General features: G+C 42.1%; 2 protein-coding genes across 2 annotated transcripts in view; both read right to left on the bottom strand.

Moving 5' to 3' along the window:
• Positions 1-16,708, bottom strand: part of PLA2G15 (phospholipase A2 group XV) — a 345,808-nt gene that overhangs the window by 198,804 nt on the left and 130,296 nt on the right. The gene's annotated exons all lie outside the window — the stretch shown is intronic.
• The window catches only part of SMPD3 (sphingomyelin phosphodiesterase 3), a 100,520-nt gene that overhangs the window by 25,723 nt on the left and 58,089 nt on the right, over positions 1-16,708 (bottom strand). Inside the window, exon 2 of the mRNA XM_065733303.1 lies at positions 3,786-5,410. Within this exon, the coding sequence (XP_065589375.1) occupies positions 3,786-5,123 (1,338 nt within the window). The 5' untranslated portion in view covers positions 5,124-5,410. The remainder of the gene's footprint in view (positions 1-3,785; positions 5,411-16,708) is intronic.

The following is a 16,708-nucleotide window of genomic DNA, read 5'->3' as shown; positions in this document are numbered from 1 at the left end:
AAGAATTAAAATTATGTAGTGTCAAACCAACAGCTGCAGAAGGCTGAGACTACTGCAGCATGCTATATATAGTGCCACGCAAGCTGGTTTAGACTCCCCAGCCCAGGATGGCTTCTGTGTCACTCACACTTCCCTCCTCTATCTGTAGCAGAGCAGCCGTAAGCGATACAAGGCCTACAAAGCAGACTCAAGGGTTCTTTTCTTAGGCATTTTAAATTAATGTGAAGTGCAGCACTGGAACATAGAGTCACAGTGGAGTCTCCCAAGGGCCCTGACTGTCAAAGTATGAAAATGGATTGGCTGATTTATATATTTGCTGGCTTCTCCTCTCAGCCTTCAGCAGCACAAACGAACACCTCAGACACAAAATTGTCACTTGGGTGCAAGTTACATTTCCCCATTTCCTATATGCCATTTTTTCTGTGACTGTGTTCCTCTTACATCCCAGCAAGAACCTCTTATATTAGACACAGAAACAGGGCCAGAGTTTGAAGAGATCAAAGTGTTGAATACAAATCAGTCCTCTCCTAATGCAGAACATGGGCTTTACACAATAGCTGCTCACAGCCGTGTCATCCTGCTGCCTTCATCCTGACCTGGAGAGCATCAGCCTATCCAGATGAAAAAAACAGCCTGTGATCTCCATGAGGAACGTGGTGGCAACAGCACCTTCTGTGGCAGGAATCCTTCATAAGAGAACGGACCAAGCCTGGCAGCATTCCTTTGTGCAGCTCTTCAGATAGCTCTTAGGTAGCATGAAGTCAGCCTCTGATTTGCTTCCTTGTCTGTCTGCTTTGTTGCTGTTGTGACACCCCAAGTGTTAAAATCAGATTAGAATCACCTTACCTTCGTGGGCTGTAGCTTCTTCTGTTAAGCAGAAACGGACCTTTCTTTATTATGCACTTCGAGATATATGAATGAAAGCAATACATAAGAACCAGTCATTATTATAGCTACTAATAATAACCCTTGAGCTGTATAAGTCTCTCAGGTAAAATAATTCTGTGTGACTAAGCAAATCTTTCAAATCTCTCCAAATCTCTCCTTGAACTTTAGAATCTAGATGGTGAAGGCAGAGAAGGAAAGATGGGGGCAATGGAAAACTTCCCATTCACTGCAGACAGAACTTATTCCAAAAGGAAAAATAAAAAGCAATGTATGAGACACAGATCCCTGACAGCAGCAATCTGTAATGTGGCACAACTCTCCCAGAACAGTTTTGCCTTGCCATTCAAAACTATTCCACTTGCATTAGAAGCTTAATTCTGAGACCTTTTCTGTGTCTCAATAGTTATATCTGTAGGAAGGAGACAAACACTGCTCACTAAATTATAATCGACAATTCCTTCTCTGAATTTGGAAGTTGGGTCTTCCCCGAGGTTTTAATAAAGGTTTCATCCTCCCACTGAGTGGAAACAAGGTGATTTTATCTGTATTTTCAGAACATTCAAGTCTCCCCTCATTTCCTTTTCACCCTTTTTTAAGCAGCTTCGAAAGCAACTGGTACTTTACTCAGAGATGGAAGCTATCCATGGACAAGCTTCTAAGGTATGCTACAGAAACAGTATTCAAGTAACACATTTCCTTCTCCAGAAATAGGAGCAGTATGCTTTCCACCAGAATCATGAACTTAAAGAATTTGCGTGGGTCAGAGACAATTAACACCATGCCACTACTGAGTGCGTGGCACTTAGTATGAGGGTATATTTTTGCAAGGCTATATTGCTGTCCTTGGAATCACACCAAGACAAACTCTAGTGTAGGATTAGATTACAGCATACACATAGAAAGTAATGCACGAGCTGTCCTCAGGCAGTAAATGACATATGTAAAAGCAGTGATACAAACTGTCTGTTTAGAGCAGTTCAGTACTGGCCAGAAGGATGCTGTGCAACCACCATCACTGCAGGATCACTGTAGCTTGCTGCTGTCACACTGTAACAGCAGAAGAATTCTGAAGAGAAGGAACTGATTCTCAGACACAAGCCAGACTTTCTGCTTGCTGTTAACTTTTGTCTCGGGACTCCACATGCATGCAGTTACTGATTAAGCACTAAATCAAGAACCACCTTCAAACCAGTCTTGTTTCAAAGCTCAAATAGATCCTTCTTACATATTTTGTTTTGCTCCAAGAAGGAGCTGACTGCTTATACCAGTGTGCGATTCAGAAAATGTCATTTCATATCAGGACAGACTTAGCTCAAAGTTAAAAATATTTAAGGTATAAGATGCAGTATTTCAGAGTGATGCAGACCCAAGGTAAAACAGTCTTATAACTGGGACAGAATTTTGTAACATTTAAGAGATTGTAGTCATCTTCAAATCTTCATATTAATTGGTCCCTATTCCCTGCTTAACTGTAACGTTACTTAACAACTTGAATCCATAATTAAGTTCATCATCCCAGTGGAATTTTTAAAAGAGGCTTAATTTTCTGCAAAAGAAATGGAGACATTGCTGTGTGCCTAGCAGGGCAACAAATCATTGACTCAGCAATAAGCAGTTGAAGGCAGATTGTTTTTAATCTCTTAATCCGTAATATATGCATATGCTGAAGGGTATAGTCTTTCTGACCTCGGGATATCGCACAGCGTGTGTGTGTGTTTTGCACACAGCACTCCACGATGAAAGAATAAACTCCAGCTGCTGTAAAAAGAGGACAGTATAGATCATCTAGATCCAAATTTTTGGAAAACCCAGACTCCAATGTAGACAGGCTTTTGTTTATGTCACGCAGTACCATCAAAGAACATGAGCTAATACTTGCTTTTTCATGCAATTCACAACAGGTTTTTAAAATTTCCTCACAAACAGGAGGTACAAAAGCTCATTACCTGTCTGTACTCTCCATTGCTAATAACAGCTCTTGTTGGGGATTAGTGAGCGTATGCACCAAAAAGGACATACCATTTGAGTACTGGAGATACTTAGCCAGCATTAGAAAAAAGTTCGTTACTGAAATGCATTAGAAATGGAAAAGCTGTGGTGAACCAACAAACCTGAAATCATTATCCGAGGAGATGCTCAGATCTGTCTAGCTTTGGTTCTACACATCTGGACTTCAGCACAGAACTTTAGTTTGTGGTTAATTCCAAAACAGAAGGGTCCACTTTCCACTTTCTTCTTAGATCTGGGCATGAATAGCTATTAGCCTTGGAAAAGCATGTCACTGCATGCAGACGGTTATTTCCGCTGCTCACGATCTACAGAAGCATAACCCCAGGCTTCCTGTTCCCACTACTGTTAGTTAATTCTTACTGAAGCAAAAATCCTGTGTGCTTCCCAGCATCCTGGGTATTTTTTATTTGCTCTTCTTTATTTGCCTCCCTAGTCATTATTTTGCAAATGAGGGTAATAGCCACACATTTCACTGCAACTTTTATCTTACTTTGCAGGTAGACTTTTGATTGCTCTGGTTCCCTCATAAACACATAACGTGTGACCCAGCATCCAACTGTAATGCCTGCTGTGCTGTACTGGTGTTGTGAAGTTTAGATTGTGTGTGTTTTATTGACAAGATTTTTGCAAAATGAAACTAAAATTCTACAAAAACTACTTCCAATTTTGGCACTTACAGTTATATGAGGGAGTCTTTACCTCCCTCATTGTTCCATGCACATCCTACGCTTCAACACTTCATCTAGGCCACAAAACTTATACGTAGGTTGTATCAGGTAATCTAGACCTGAATTGCTTTCTTCCGACAGAAATGACTGAGAGAAAATAACATAACTCGCCACATACGAGGAGTTAGTATTTATGGCTTCAAAAAGAAAGGCTCTTACCTTGAGAAACAGGGCTCCCTTGGAAGCCAAGGAGTCTGTTCCTCTTCCATTGGGATAACAGTGATAGGCAGCATCCATAACAGGATAGCGGCTGGCAAAAAGTAGACCACTGTTCACAAACTTAAAGCTACAGCAGGCATGGCAACCGTAGACCCCAACATCATAGACAATGTATTCAAAATAGTGATGAAGCTGCTCTTTCAATTTCTCTGCAGCTCTTTTGTCAAACACTTCCTGCAAACACAGGAAGTCCAAGTTGGCAGGGAAGAAAGCAGAGATCTCGTGGTCAAAGGTCTCATCCGTATGTTTCTTTTTCCGCACTGAAGTCTTCTTCATGATTGAAGCTTTATAGAGGAGCTTGTTGTTAACAGTGCTTTGGTCCACTGTCCCGTCTCCAACACGAACCTTAACCAGTGACTCCCTCGAGGCAGAGTAGCTGTCTAAACTGCCAGAATCTCCGTCCTTCTGTTTGTGGTTAGGCGTTTTTGACATCTCTGTGTCACCTTCCAGTGAGTGCTCTGCTGTGCCACTAGCATTAGCCTGGCCATTGACAATGTCTGCTTCTATGTCTGACACGTGGCCGTTATCCTCTCCATTTATGCGGACAATGCAAGTGTTTTCCTCTCCTTCATTTGGCTCTCCGGATCCAGCTTTATCATCTCTACCATCCTCACTGTTGTTGGAGCCAGAATTGTCTCCTTTGTACTCCATTGATGTTGTCCTTTTCATGCCAGCATTAACCGTGCGATTAGCGCCATCTCCACCTTGGGGGGACACCAAGCTGCTGAAGCTCGCTGCGCTTATGGACGTGTTGGTAGGAGAATCTATGTATATTTTGATCTGCGGTCTGCTTGCCCCATTTCGGATCCTCCGGCCGATCTCTTTAGCCCTAGCCTGTGTATTGAAAACATTATTAAATCTTGCCAGAGAATCTGGCAGCAGGCAAACGTTGGCACTGCCAAAGCAAAAGCTTTTCCCATTCCCTGCAGCCTTCCACTCACTGAGCAGCGCGGCCCCATTGGCATGGCTCTTGTCTTGTAGTCTGGAGTAGATGTACGGCCTTCTGGCTGACTGCAGTGGGGACCATAGCAAGAAGCCAATCAGAGCAAAAGGAAGAGAGGCCACCAGCAGCGCCAGGTAGATGGGAGTGGTGATAATGATGCAGAGTGCATGGAAATAGCAGGGATCGTCTGCTCGCTGACGTTTTTCATATGTAGTTGGAACAAAAGAGGCCACAAGCCTATCTGCAAACCAGTAACATGGGAAAATTAGGCCCCAGGAAAAGGAATGCAGAACTGACAGAAAGCTGTTGGGAAATGGGGAAGTATATAAAACCATTGCAACTTAGTTATGACAGCACTTCAGGGTCTACTACATGGTGTCACCGTGTCAAGCATCCATAGCAACACTGGGAGAGGTTTGGGGAAAAAAAGGTCCAGTCCAGTGTTTGTTTCTTCCAGTAAGAGTCAATAACAAAACTGTAAGAGCACCATTTCACTCTGTTGGAGTAAAAAGAAAAGAAGGCCACTGGTTTTGTTTGGCTTTTTGGCATCTGTATCTGTCAGAGCATGTCATTGTTCACTGGACTCCGCCATAACAAAACTCTCCAGACGCAAAAAGGAAATCTGTAAGAACAAGAGACATAATACATATGTAACAGTTACTAAAAGTTTAAAGCAGACTTTCTCACACGGATTTCCCTTACAGTCTAAATTATTTCCCTTCTTTATTTAATTAGTATTTTCAACAGTCTGTTACAGACCATGGATCCAGAGCAACTCCAAGAGACTGCTCTTCCTGTAAATTAAGAGAGATGCACTGAAAGTAATGCCCCCTGTTGTATTATGACGGCTCAGGGTGCCAGAGGCGGGTGGTGGTGGTACTCCAGTAGATGCTGAACCTTCCCAGCAATATTCTGTTACATTCTGTCTCAACGAGACAGATGGCAGCAGAGGGGCAGTCTGATAAAATGGTGTCTGACATAAAAATGCTCACTAAGAAAAGGTGAGGAATTGAATTCCTCCGTGCAGAAAAAACGGTACTCACTGACATTCATCAGTGCTCGGTGCACATTTCTGGACGTGAGCAGTGAGGCTGTGGGTGGCGCGTTTCAGCAGTGGTGACAGTAACAGTCACCTGTGATGGTGCACATTTTTATGAGCACAGCATGCAGGCTCTTGGTCATCGCTGTCAAGAATGAATAGCTAATGGTGGGGACTACTCTGTAAAACAGTGCCTTGTGGCTGAGAGCCCGCTCTATCCACTGATGTTACCGTGCTCTTTGTTTCTGCTGTAGTTTCCATGGAAATGAAGAGGCATTGCTTTTGGAGTGACCTATGCATCTCCTATGTCAACCATACATACAACTGATGCTGTCATAGAGGACTTTTCCACTACAAATTTAAGCCTTAAATTGAAGAACATTTTTTGGAATGTCCTTCATCCACTCACATTCATATTCCTTTATCTCTGTCAGCTGGCTTCAGACCCTCCCCAGCAGCACGGAGCTGCTCGCTGGGCATCTCATATTCCATCGCTGAAGTTCAGCTTACAGAAACTGACAAAGTTCTTGGGAAAAAATTGATTCAAGAGCAAAAGCTACAGTTGCTATAAAAATGGTTTGCTTTGCCACACTTAAAAGCAAAATGGTTTGATCTAATTGTAACTCTTCATACAGTTGAGTATGGCTTCAGCTATTTAACATTCAGTTTAGCAAAAACAGTCCAACTACTTTGCTTTAATATTAGGTACTCAACACTCATATGTTTAGAGCTACAGTTCAATGTTACACAGGTACAGTCCAGAAAAAATGGGTCAAGATTGCCTACAGACTTCTTACGTATTCTGTGGTTCTGTTATCGGGTGCACGCTTAAGCAAAACTTAAGCTATCAGTTAATGGCATTGTTCCTGAATTCCAGTCTTCAGCCTTGAGTAAAACAACGCTAACTGAATGTATAAAAATAAAATCCCAACAGTTTCACCTCTTTCCTCTAAAGACAGAGGGTGGCTTTCACACACGGTCGTACCAAATGCAGTGTTTGCACTGGAGCTATTTTGCCAACCAAAAGCATTGAAATGTCAGGGGCCTTGGAAAGGAAGCTTGGCAGTATAAAAATATATAAGCTGTACACATAAGTCATTTATCATTCAAATAATCTTAATGATTTTAACATAGGTTTTGGTAATGTGAAATTGAAGGTTACTAAACATGTAACCATATAAATCAAACCTCATGAACCTTGACAGTGCTATCACCAAGTAACGCAGCATCACTCCTCAAACTGAATCGTGACGTTATCCAATAAGAGAAACAAGAAAAGGAAAGAATGGAAATACAAAAAGCAGAGCAGTTCGTTCACTTAGCAAACACTGCAGAAGCACAAAAGAAAGTGAGAAAGTTCGTAAAGGCAGTTTTATAATGAACTGTTCATCAGCAAAGCGACCAGTGAAGGCACAATCCCCATTTCTCAAGTGTAAAACTTAGCATGCACTGAATGAAAACCATTCACCAAATAAGAAAGTGGGGGAATGCTCACCGGACCATGCTTTAAAACTCCAGTTCTTAAGCTCTGTCATCTGGGAGTGATGAAAATTCCAAGAGAATGTTTATTAGCATAAGTTCAATTAAATCTGGGGCTCTCAGAGAGCCAAATACAGGGAAATGGTTTGATGTGTACTTAAAATACTCTGCAGGGCACATGGAGACAGATGGACACTTCTATTTCTATCTAGAGGCAAATAAATCAGTGATAGAACAAAGAAGATACAGCGCTATGAAGCAGCGCTGCCTCACTATCAGAATAAAAATGCAATTCCTCTGTTTTCTGTCACCTTTTAGATTTCCGCTCCTTCAAACTGAGCCCTTGCAGTGATCTGTGTTCTCCTGGCAGCATGTTCTTTGTTGTGGTCCATATGCAACAGCAGACTGTATGGTACGGGTCAGCTGTGATAAATAACGCGTTCAGATACATAGCTTTGCTAACCATCTTTTCACCACAGGCATTTCTGTTTAATGATGATAAGAGGATCCTTCTTCCAGCCCTGCTGAAGAGGAGTTCAGACTGATCACGGTCTGAGCACATCAGATCTGCAGCCATCCATTTTGGGAGGCACAACGGATAAAAAGACAATTTTAATAAAGAAATAGCTGAAGATGAGTTGATTTTGCAGAAATGTCTTCTGTGAAAGGCAACCCTGAGGAAGCAGTACGTGCTAACCAGAAAAGTAGAGTTAGGTGGTGGCAGGGGCTTGTAACAGACTGCAGACAGGAATCAGCAGTCCCAAGGATAAAGAGAACACTGCTGTCTGGGGTATGTGGAGAGAGGATGGACTGCAAACCTCACATTGCAGCTTGCAAGTGAAGGACTTTTGTGGTCAAAAGCACAGTTGGGTTGCATGCTGTAGTGTCAGTTGGACCTTTGCTGTTTTAAAATCACGAGCCAGGAAAAAAACAAACAAGCAGAACTCTAACAGATTCGTAACAATTTGCCTAATGATGTCTTTTGTAGATTAATATTTTCTTAAGAATCCAATGGGTTACAGCTCCTGGGGAAATGACACCAAGTGACAACTTTGTAGAGCAGTCACCACCTGTTGGTGATGTGATGCAGGAGAAACGGAGCCAAGGTACCTCACACAGGTTGTGTTAGTGACTGCAGCATTACCAGATCAACAGCTGTCCAGCAAACCATCACACGGTAACAAGAACGGCTTCAGAAAAATAGTTATTCCAATTATGGGAACATGGCTACTACAGACATACTACCATACGTATTGGTTAAAAAGAGAATAGGGAATGTAATTAAAATCCTTTCCATTGACAGGATTACACAGCAAGTGCCATGAAGTGAACCGAATACAGCTGAGGTCTGTTTTCAAAACCATGTAGCAAGAATGCAACTTCTTGTAAACGCTGAGGATGACATGATGGCTCCGGGCTGCATGGTGACTCCTACCCCTCCGGTGCCTTACGCAAGGACGGCACCGTTGAAAGTCACGGGACATGTGCTGGACAGTTTCACCAGGTGCTAGCCCAGCCACGGTGTGGAGAAACAGGGAGCTGACGGCAGGGATGCGTGCCATCCTCTTTGTTCTGTGAATGCTATAGCATTCTCACAGGGAATGGTACAGCACTACACAAACTGTGGTACCAGGGCACATTTTAAAATAGGTATTTGGAGAAAAGGGAGGAGGGAATCGTGATCTGGACGTCCTTTAGTTAATTTTTTCATATCGCAGACAGAAGACATCGGCACATCAGGACCCTAATTAAAAAGCAGTCTTCTTGGAAGTAAAATAGTATTCTAATTAATAAATCTTATAGATGAAAGAAATGGCACAGTTTGCCACAGCTCAGTTACAGACTCGCTGGCGCACATGAACAGGAGCTTAGTTTCCTGCTTGTTTCTTCGCTGCAAAACCATATGCTTGCTACTGCCTCGAGGCAGCCCAAAGAGACGAGACAGTCACGAGAGACATTTTAACATCCCTGCAAAATCTTTAAAGGTGGGAGAACAGCTCACTTGAGTCAGCTGCAACTTGAAAAACATGACGTCAGTAACATTTCTCCTAATGCAATGGTTCAGATGGAACGCACAGCTGAAGTGCCTAATTCCTCCTGATGATGGGTATTACCTGGTAATCCAATGCTTTACTCAAGGGGCTTGAGAGATTAAGGGAGAATTTAAAATACTGCAGTGAAACAGATATTTTTATATGCTACGAAGAGGTAAAACACAGTCTTGCTTAGTTGTTTTTATTATATTTAAGTGTTTGAAGGCTGAAAAAAAAACTGAATTTTTTTATGGTGTCAATATAGAATAACTCAACTTCAGTGATAACAAGATATCAGGTAGAAAGGTTTCAAAGATTTTTATGATTATAATTATGCCCAGAAGTGCACTAGAGACATCATAGATCAAAAGAGATGTTCCTAGCTCCAACGTAGCTTGCAAACTAAATAAAGGACAATACAAGTTGTCAAATAATAGAGAAAGAGGAGGAAAACAAAGTTTGCAATAATAAGGTTAGGCAGTCTAGTTCCTAGTCAGGAACTTTTAAAGTTCCTTTTTCTTAGAAAACCGAATGACACTTTCCAACTCAGGCAACTTGGATTCTTCAAATCTACTATTAATACCTCAACAGTTTTAAAAATACATGTAAAACACTGCAAGGACACAGGTTTGAAGGAGTGAATTTGTGAAGTGACTGACTGATGTGGGAGGTTCCTCACTGGGAACTGGGTTTATCCATATTTACATGAATTTGTTACAGCTTGCTTTTCTTGAGTCCTGACAATTGCTTGGCTAAAACTGGATTACAGAAAAGCAGTTATTTGGGATATGCTAACTTCTTTCTTAGTTTCATTTCACTATTGTCAGTTGGTTATCATTAGAAGAACCTAGCATACAACACTGCAATTACTACACCATATGAAAGTGCAAAACAATGTTTGAAAGTGAGAACAGGCAAGGTAAAGATCTCCATGCTTGTTTCCTTTTCCATCTCTCTTCAGATTCTCAGCAAACACAGGAGATATGGAAGGGAAAAACAGAACTCCCACACATCTTGAAGGGAACAGACCAAAACAGAGAAGTGAGAAAAAAGCGACAGCGGGTCACCTCTGCTGGTGCAGATTGTTATGAGCAGGGCACGCAGGCTCTTGTTCACTGAGGGTGAAAGTGCAGAGCTAACGGTGGTGACTGTAGCTGAGAATTTGCTCTATCGAGCAGTGTTATTGTGCTCTTTGTATCTGTTGTAGTTTCCCTAGGAATAAGAAGCATTACTTTTGGAGCAGCCAACCAAAAGTTACCCTAGTTTCTCAGACGCTGGGGTTGAGTTCTCAAGAGGAGCCCCTGAACTACTGATGTCTCTCACAGAACTAATAGAAGTTTTACATGTCAGCAGTCAAGGAGCTGTTAGCACAGCCTCGGTAGTGTGAGGGACCTGAACAAGGCCTGCAGAGCACTCTGACTGCAGAGCTCGTGTTGCAGCCTACCTGACACGTGCTGAGTCAGCAGTGCGGCTGTAGCTCTGGCAGCTGCACCTCTGTGTATGTCTGTGGGAGGTAACAACCCTGCTCGTTCCAAACAAGCTGGCTGTGGCTGCTCTCCTGCGTAGTGACCTGAGCAGAGAAAGCAGGCTTCACACTGCCATGGCATCCCATAAACCTCCTCTCTCAAAGTGCAGGTTTCTCTACCGCAGAGCTGGAAAGCTGCTGGTGATCGGACTGCACAGCGTGCTCTGTGCTTTACATTCATGGGGCATGGCAACAGATTCTCAGCTCCAAAAGCAAATCACGTCAGGTTGATAGTCCTAGATCACATCTTCCCAGGCCAGGATGACTACCCACACAGCTTCTGCTATGCAGGTTAAATAGGATTAGCTTTTAAACTTTATATTTAAATGTAGAGACAATTATGTTAATGCATAGAAACAAAGACACCCAAACAAATATAACTGATGGAAAACATTACAAAACATAGCATTTTTTTCCCTTTCTTCTTTCAAAATGGATGGAAAATTGCAACCAGTTTTTGCTGGATCAACCAGCTAGAAAACAACTAGCTTTTATGTTCCTGTGAGTAACTTGGATTCCACCCTGACAGAACAGATGTTACTTGCTGAAAACTTACTTTTGGAGTCAAAATGTGCTGATGGGATATATCTTATCTCCTAAGCACAGAAGAAATTTACTTTTTTCTTTACATACAGTGTGCAGCCTTACTGCGGATGGATCCCAGCGGGCCTGGCCCAAACCCAGAAAACCTCACCAGCCAATTCCAGGTTCTAAAACGCACTCCCCAAATTCTCTGATGTGAATGTGTGTGCTCTGTACCAGAGCTGAACATGAACGGACCCGTTGGGTGCTTCGTGGGATCTCTGTCCCAGAGTACTTCGTTCCGCTCCATCGCAGCATGGACTCATCTAAGAATCCCAACTCTGGAAACTTCTCAGTTATTTTGATTCCAGTGCCAGCAGAAGCAGACTCTGTGTTTCTGTTGTATTTTAGAAGGGCACAGAGGGACCTGGTTGCCCGTAAAACTGCCATGGCTATGCAGTGCAAGTAAGACAGTAACTAGTTACAGCTGCAGAAAGCAAGGACACTGCTTTAAAATGTGTTTCAGTGCATCATTTAAGTAACTCTGTAAGGGCTTGATAATATATATATTTACCTACACACATACATATATATACATAAATCCCATATGTAAGTCCTAAACCAGCTAAACTATATTTTCTCATACAGGAGACAGTCCCCTATTTCAGAATTATTAAATCTTATTTAAGGCCTTAGGACCCGGGAATCTATGGGAAGTGGAATGTATAGGAAATCCTCTTAAGGTTTAAAATAACAGCAGACATTTCCTACAGCTTGAAGTTTTCAGGAAAGCGTTACTACCAGGCAAGAAGTAGTCACATAAATTCATCTGAGTGGTGATCTCACTCGGTACCTGGAAAGCTAAACACTCCCTTTTCTGAGCCCTTATTTGGTGTACTTCGGTAGTGAGACAACTGCAGCACACAAGCACATGAATCTGACACCAAGATCTGTTTATAAAATAGAAATGGAATGGGCTCTATTTACAAAATCACCTTTTGGTGTGCTTTAGCTTCATATTTTATAGGAGCTGGCATAATTCAATAATGGCTAAATAAATCTGATCTCTGGAGATGGTTTGTTTAATGAAGCTTAGTGAGATGGAACAATATTAGCTTTGGGAGCCCAAGAAAGAATTGAAGATAAAATTTTTCCTACTCATCTTCCACCTTCTAAAACCTGCAGAGGCCTGACTGCAGCCATGTCTGGCCCATTAATCGTCAGGGGGGTATGTGCTGCCTTGGAAATGAAAAGCTGTTCTTTCTCAAACAGCACTTCAAGCCTTCAGGCTTTTGGTTAGTCCAGTACGGCTGGTCAGATAGCATTACAACGTAATCAGTCCTCCCCAGGGCGCGTATTTTTATACTGCTGAAGTTATTCTCACCAGCTGGCAAAGAAGTTACTCCAGCCTACAGTAAAAACCCAACACCAATTCCTGCCAATGAATCTCTGTTCCTCAAAAAAACCCAACCGAACGCTCAGCTATAATTCTCACAGTTATATATAAAGGAAGTTAATTAAAACACAGGTATCCCTATGAAGAAAAATTAGTGTATTTGTTCATGTTCTACATAAGAAAAATTCAAACCCATAGCTTTTGTATCTTAAGCCTGAGATTAGATTCCTCCAGCAGTGCTTTCCTGCTGTAGGGACAGCTGTGTTTCCTCCAGATCTGCAGAGATCTAATTGTATGGTGGCTACTCAGAAAACAATCAGCATTACTCAAACCTCAACATGCAAATACTGAGCCGCCCTCCAAACACGTTTCCAGCTCCTCTGATGAAAATGCATGAGTGAATTCAAACTCAGCAGAATTTTAAGCCTAAACAGTTTTGAGATAACGTAACAACAACAGAAAACTTGCTAGCCTTTCTCAGGTGTTAAATAGCAATTTGTTCCAAAAAAGAGAAGAAAGAAACCAAGTAAAAACCACAAAACCACACTCTACATTTGATTTTGGAAAAAGTGCTCTGAATTCAGTAAAAAATACTGTTTTCTTACATCTAAGTCCATTTCACTGTAAGACACCGTTAGACTGATGTACACCAACACTTCCATTTCTTCTTACAGAGCAATAGGAGCAGTCAGCAGTTGATGACTTTGCAGCACAGTACTGCAGCCAACCAGTCTGTACTTCGCCTAGAACTCGTTCATTTGTTGCCCCTTCACACGAAGTACGGATGGATTTTGCTCAGATATTACAAAGCTATTCATTTCTCAAGAACGCAAATCAAATATTTAAAACCACAAGATCTGTTTGGTGACTTGTGTTAAAACCGCTCCTAAGCACAGAGAAGATTTTGCACAGCTTCATTCCCTGGTACAGCACCGCACACCTGTTGCCGTTCTTCTACAATGGAGTCACCGTTCATCATTCTGGATGCTTCTCCAAGAACCTAATAAGCAACAAGCCAAGAATGCACTCGCTGTCCAACTATGCAACTCTGCTTCTGTGTTTCCAGAGATGCCATGCAGCACTTTTTTAAAATGTTGTCAACAAAATAGTACTCTTGGAAAAAATCATCTTCTAGACTCATAAGAATGCAAGACAGAAGGACTGCAGTGTGTTTTCCTGTCATCCAGAACTTACTTCACTTTTTATTAAGCATTGGCTTATGCAGAAAATGCCTTCAGAGACATCCTGACAAACGGAAACACGCTCAGCGTGTTCCAGTGCCTTTCTGTCACAGCACAGGAGGCAGTGTTTGGTCACAGAGCATCCTTTCAAGTCTACAAACACTGATGGTTTCTCACACTCCACACCAAATTGCCTAAAACTCTCCTTCCTTTCTGTTGGTAGAATGGACCTCAGCCCATGGCAGGATGCTTCCGGCTTTCCAGGCTCCATGTCTCTGAGATCCCTACTCCACACCATCAGTGTGCTGCTGTGCACTGTCGGTGGGAACCTGACAGAACAAAGTACCTCTGCTACCTCTAAACAAGGTATGAGCATAAGAAGATAAAAATTTCACAATATTTTAATGGGAAACACTGTGAACAATGAGCAGCTACTTTATTCAGTTAGGCATACCTGTATACAAAGCTCACTTTACCATTCCAAGGACTTTTCATGTTTTCCTTGAACAAAAAACAGTCACTTTATTTATTTATTTTTATTTTTCCCTGTTACTAAATGCAGTTAGAAAGACCAGGACGATCTACAGATATTTTACTTCATCCCTCCCCACCTCCAGTTTTTAATGACTCCTACAACTGTGAAGTGATCAAAGTTTTCCACTCCCACAATGAGCAGCAGAAGCAGAGTATCTGATCTGCGTATGTAAAAGGAATCCGTGCAGTATCCCTGTACCATCAGCAGCAGATGATGCACACTGGATGCCTCTCTCAGCCATTAGCAGAACAGTCTGTTAAATATTTAGTATGCTTTCTAAAATTTCTACTGAATCAAACTATCATCAGTCTTCTCATCGTGCCTGGAAGTAAAATGTTTAATTGAAATAACTGTTACTTAAATGGACAGGGGCTGTGTGCATGAGCACACAATCTTTCCAGGTTGTATGTGCACTAAATACAAGACAAGTCTAAAGAATAAAACTCTTCAGAATGAGAAGCCTTGACTAAGTAGGCCTGGGCTCACCCTGTAAACAACCTGGCCTCGGTGGTACACTCGGGATGCACAGCGAGCATCCAGCATCCTTCCTGCTGCTTCCACTCAGTCCACTAAGCTTCCCTGTTTCATCTATTTAGCAAGAGGGCAAGACCACAAAGAAACACTGCTATTCCGTTGTGTGTGTGTGTGGGGGGGGGGGACAACAACCAACCAACACCTGAGCATATTAAAATTTGGTTAAAATATGTTCAGAAAAACAAACAAACAAAAATAGATTTCTTTTCATGCGCCAGATTTCCGAGGCACACTCAGAATGCATATAACAGTTTGTTTCTAGCAGTCTGTGTACGGTTCTGCTGCTGTTGGTCTTCTAAGTCCAGTGTGAATATAACTGTCAAGTTTGTTGGTTCCCTGGACCACGTGTGCAGCCTGTTACTTCAGAAAGCAGCTTCAGATGGGTACAGTTCCTATATACATTAATTAGGGTTTTTAAAGTGCTAAGAAGTATATTATTTGAACAGTATATTCCCTGTTAGTATGGGTGCCTAAAGCTGAAAGTATCTTTGTTTCACCTAAACTGAATCAGAGTCTTATCCTGCCATTAAATAAAGCTCATCCTGTGCTGTGACTCACTTTACAATCCAGTAGTTAGAGCCTTTTTGTTGACCAGAAATACATTGACTTGCTAGAAAAACAGGCTTTCATATGTTCAACAGTGTCATCTTGGAAGTGAAGCTGTTTCAGCACTGAAATGAAATTCACAGTGTAGTGTAGACGTACACGACCTCTTTCATGAAGCTGGACAGCTGCCAAAGAAGGTGCAACTCCTGGAATGCTTCAGATACAACACTTGGCATCTCCTTGGCTTTGGGTCACCCCACACCGTCACAGATCAAAGTTGGAGAGTCTGTGCTGTGAACAGCACAGCTTCAGTGTAGCAGTATAGCAACTACCATCATCTGAGGGACAAAGAGATCTGTATTAGCTATTAGTTGCATTTCTACCTCTGCAAGCTGCCCCTTGCCACTGCCACAGTTTGCAGGCTGTGCAATTATATCAGCGTCACTAGAGCAGATGCCACTCGTTTGCTGGCTGTGGCTCGTACGCCGGCTTGCCCTTAATAGGGCTACTGTCAGATAAACCTGTGCTTGTGAAGATAGTGCGTACTGGGGAAGTAGGAGAACTGCATTAGACAGAACAATGTTATTCATAACATTCTGATTATTATGTATCCCAGATTTTATAAGATTTGAAGTGATACAGAAGGAACATGCTGTTAGCATCTTACATAATTCATCCTGTTCTCTTGAACAGTTTCTTAAAACAGCATCCCCAGGATGCCTGCTTTTGAAGTTTAACGAGGTATACATAAAGAGAGTAATAATTATAATGGGGGTGTGTAATGAGCTTCGCCATCAATGGGAGTCAAAGTACAGCAGATTTTTTATCTCAGGTAATTACTGCTATGTGCAGTAAATGCACCAGCAGCACTGATGGAATTCAGGCTTTGGATTACTTCTGGTGACAGAAATTCACAAAAGAGAACTCTCATTTTATTCTTCATTTGCACCAAGTATCAGACAGGTGCAAGGCTGAGAAATGGAGAACCAAGAGATTGCAGCTTTGTGCACTGACAGAGCCGTAGAGCAGAGCACAGGAAGCAGAACTTCAAATTCCAGCCTGCCTTGGCTGCGGATAACAAGGAACCAGTCCCACCTGCGGAATTCAGTTTGTCACACTTTCCACTCAGC

The sequence above is a fragment of the Cyrtonyx montezumae genome, unplaced genomic scaffold (genome assembly GCF_038088225.1).
Source record: "Cyrtonyx montezumae isolate F1298 unplaced genomic scaffold, pur_monq_1.0 scaffold_17, whole genome shotgun sequence".
Taxonomy (NCBI): domain Eukaryota; kingdom Metazoa; phylum Chordata; class Aves; order Galliformes; family Odontophoridae; genus Cyrtonyx; species Cyrtonyx montezumae.
This window is presented reverse-complemented; position numbering and strand designations above follow the sequence as displayed.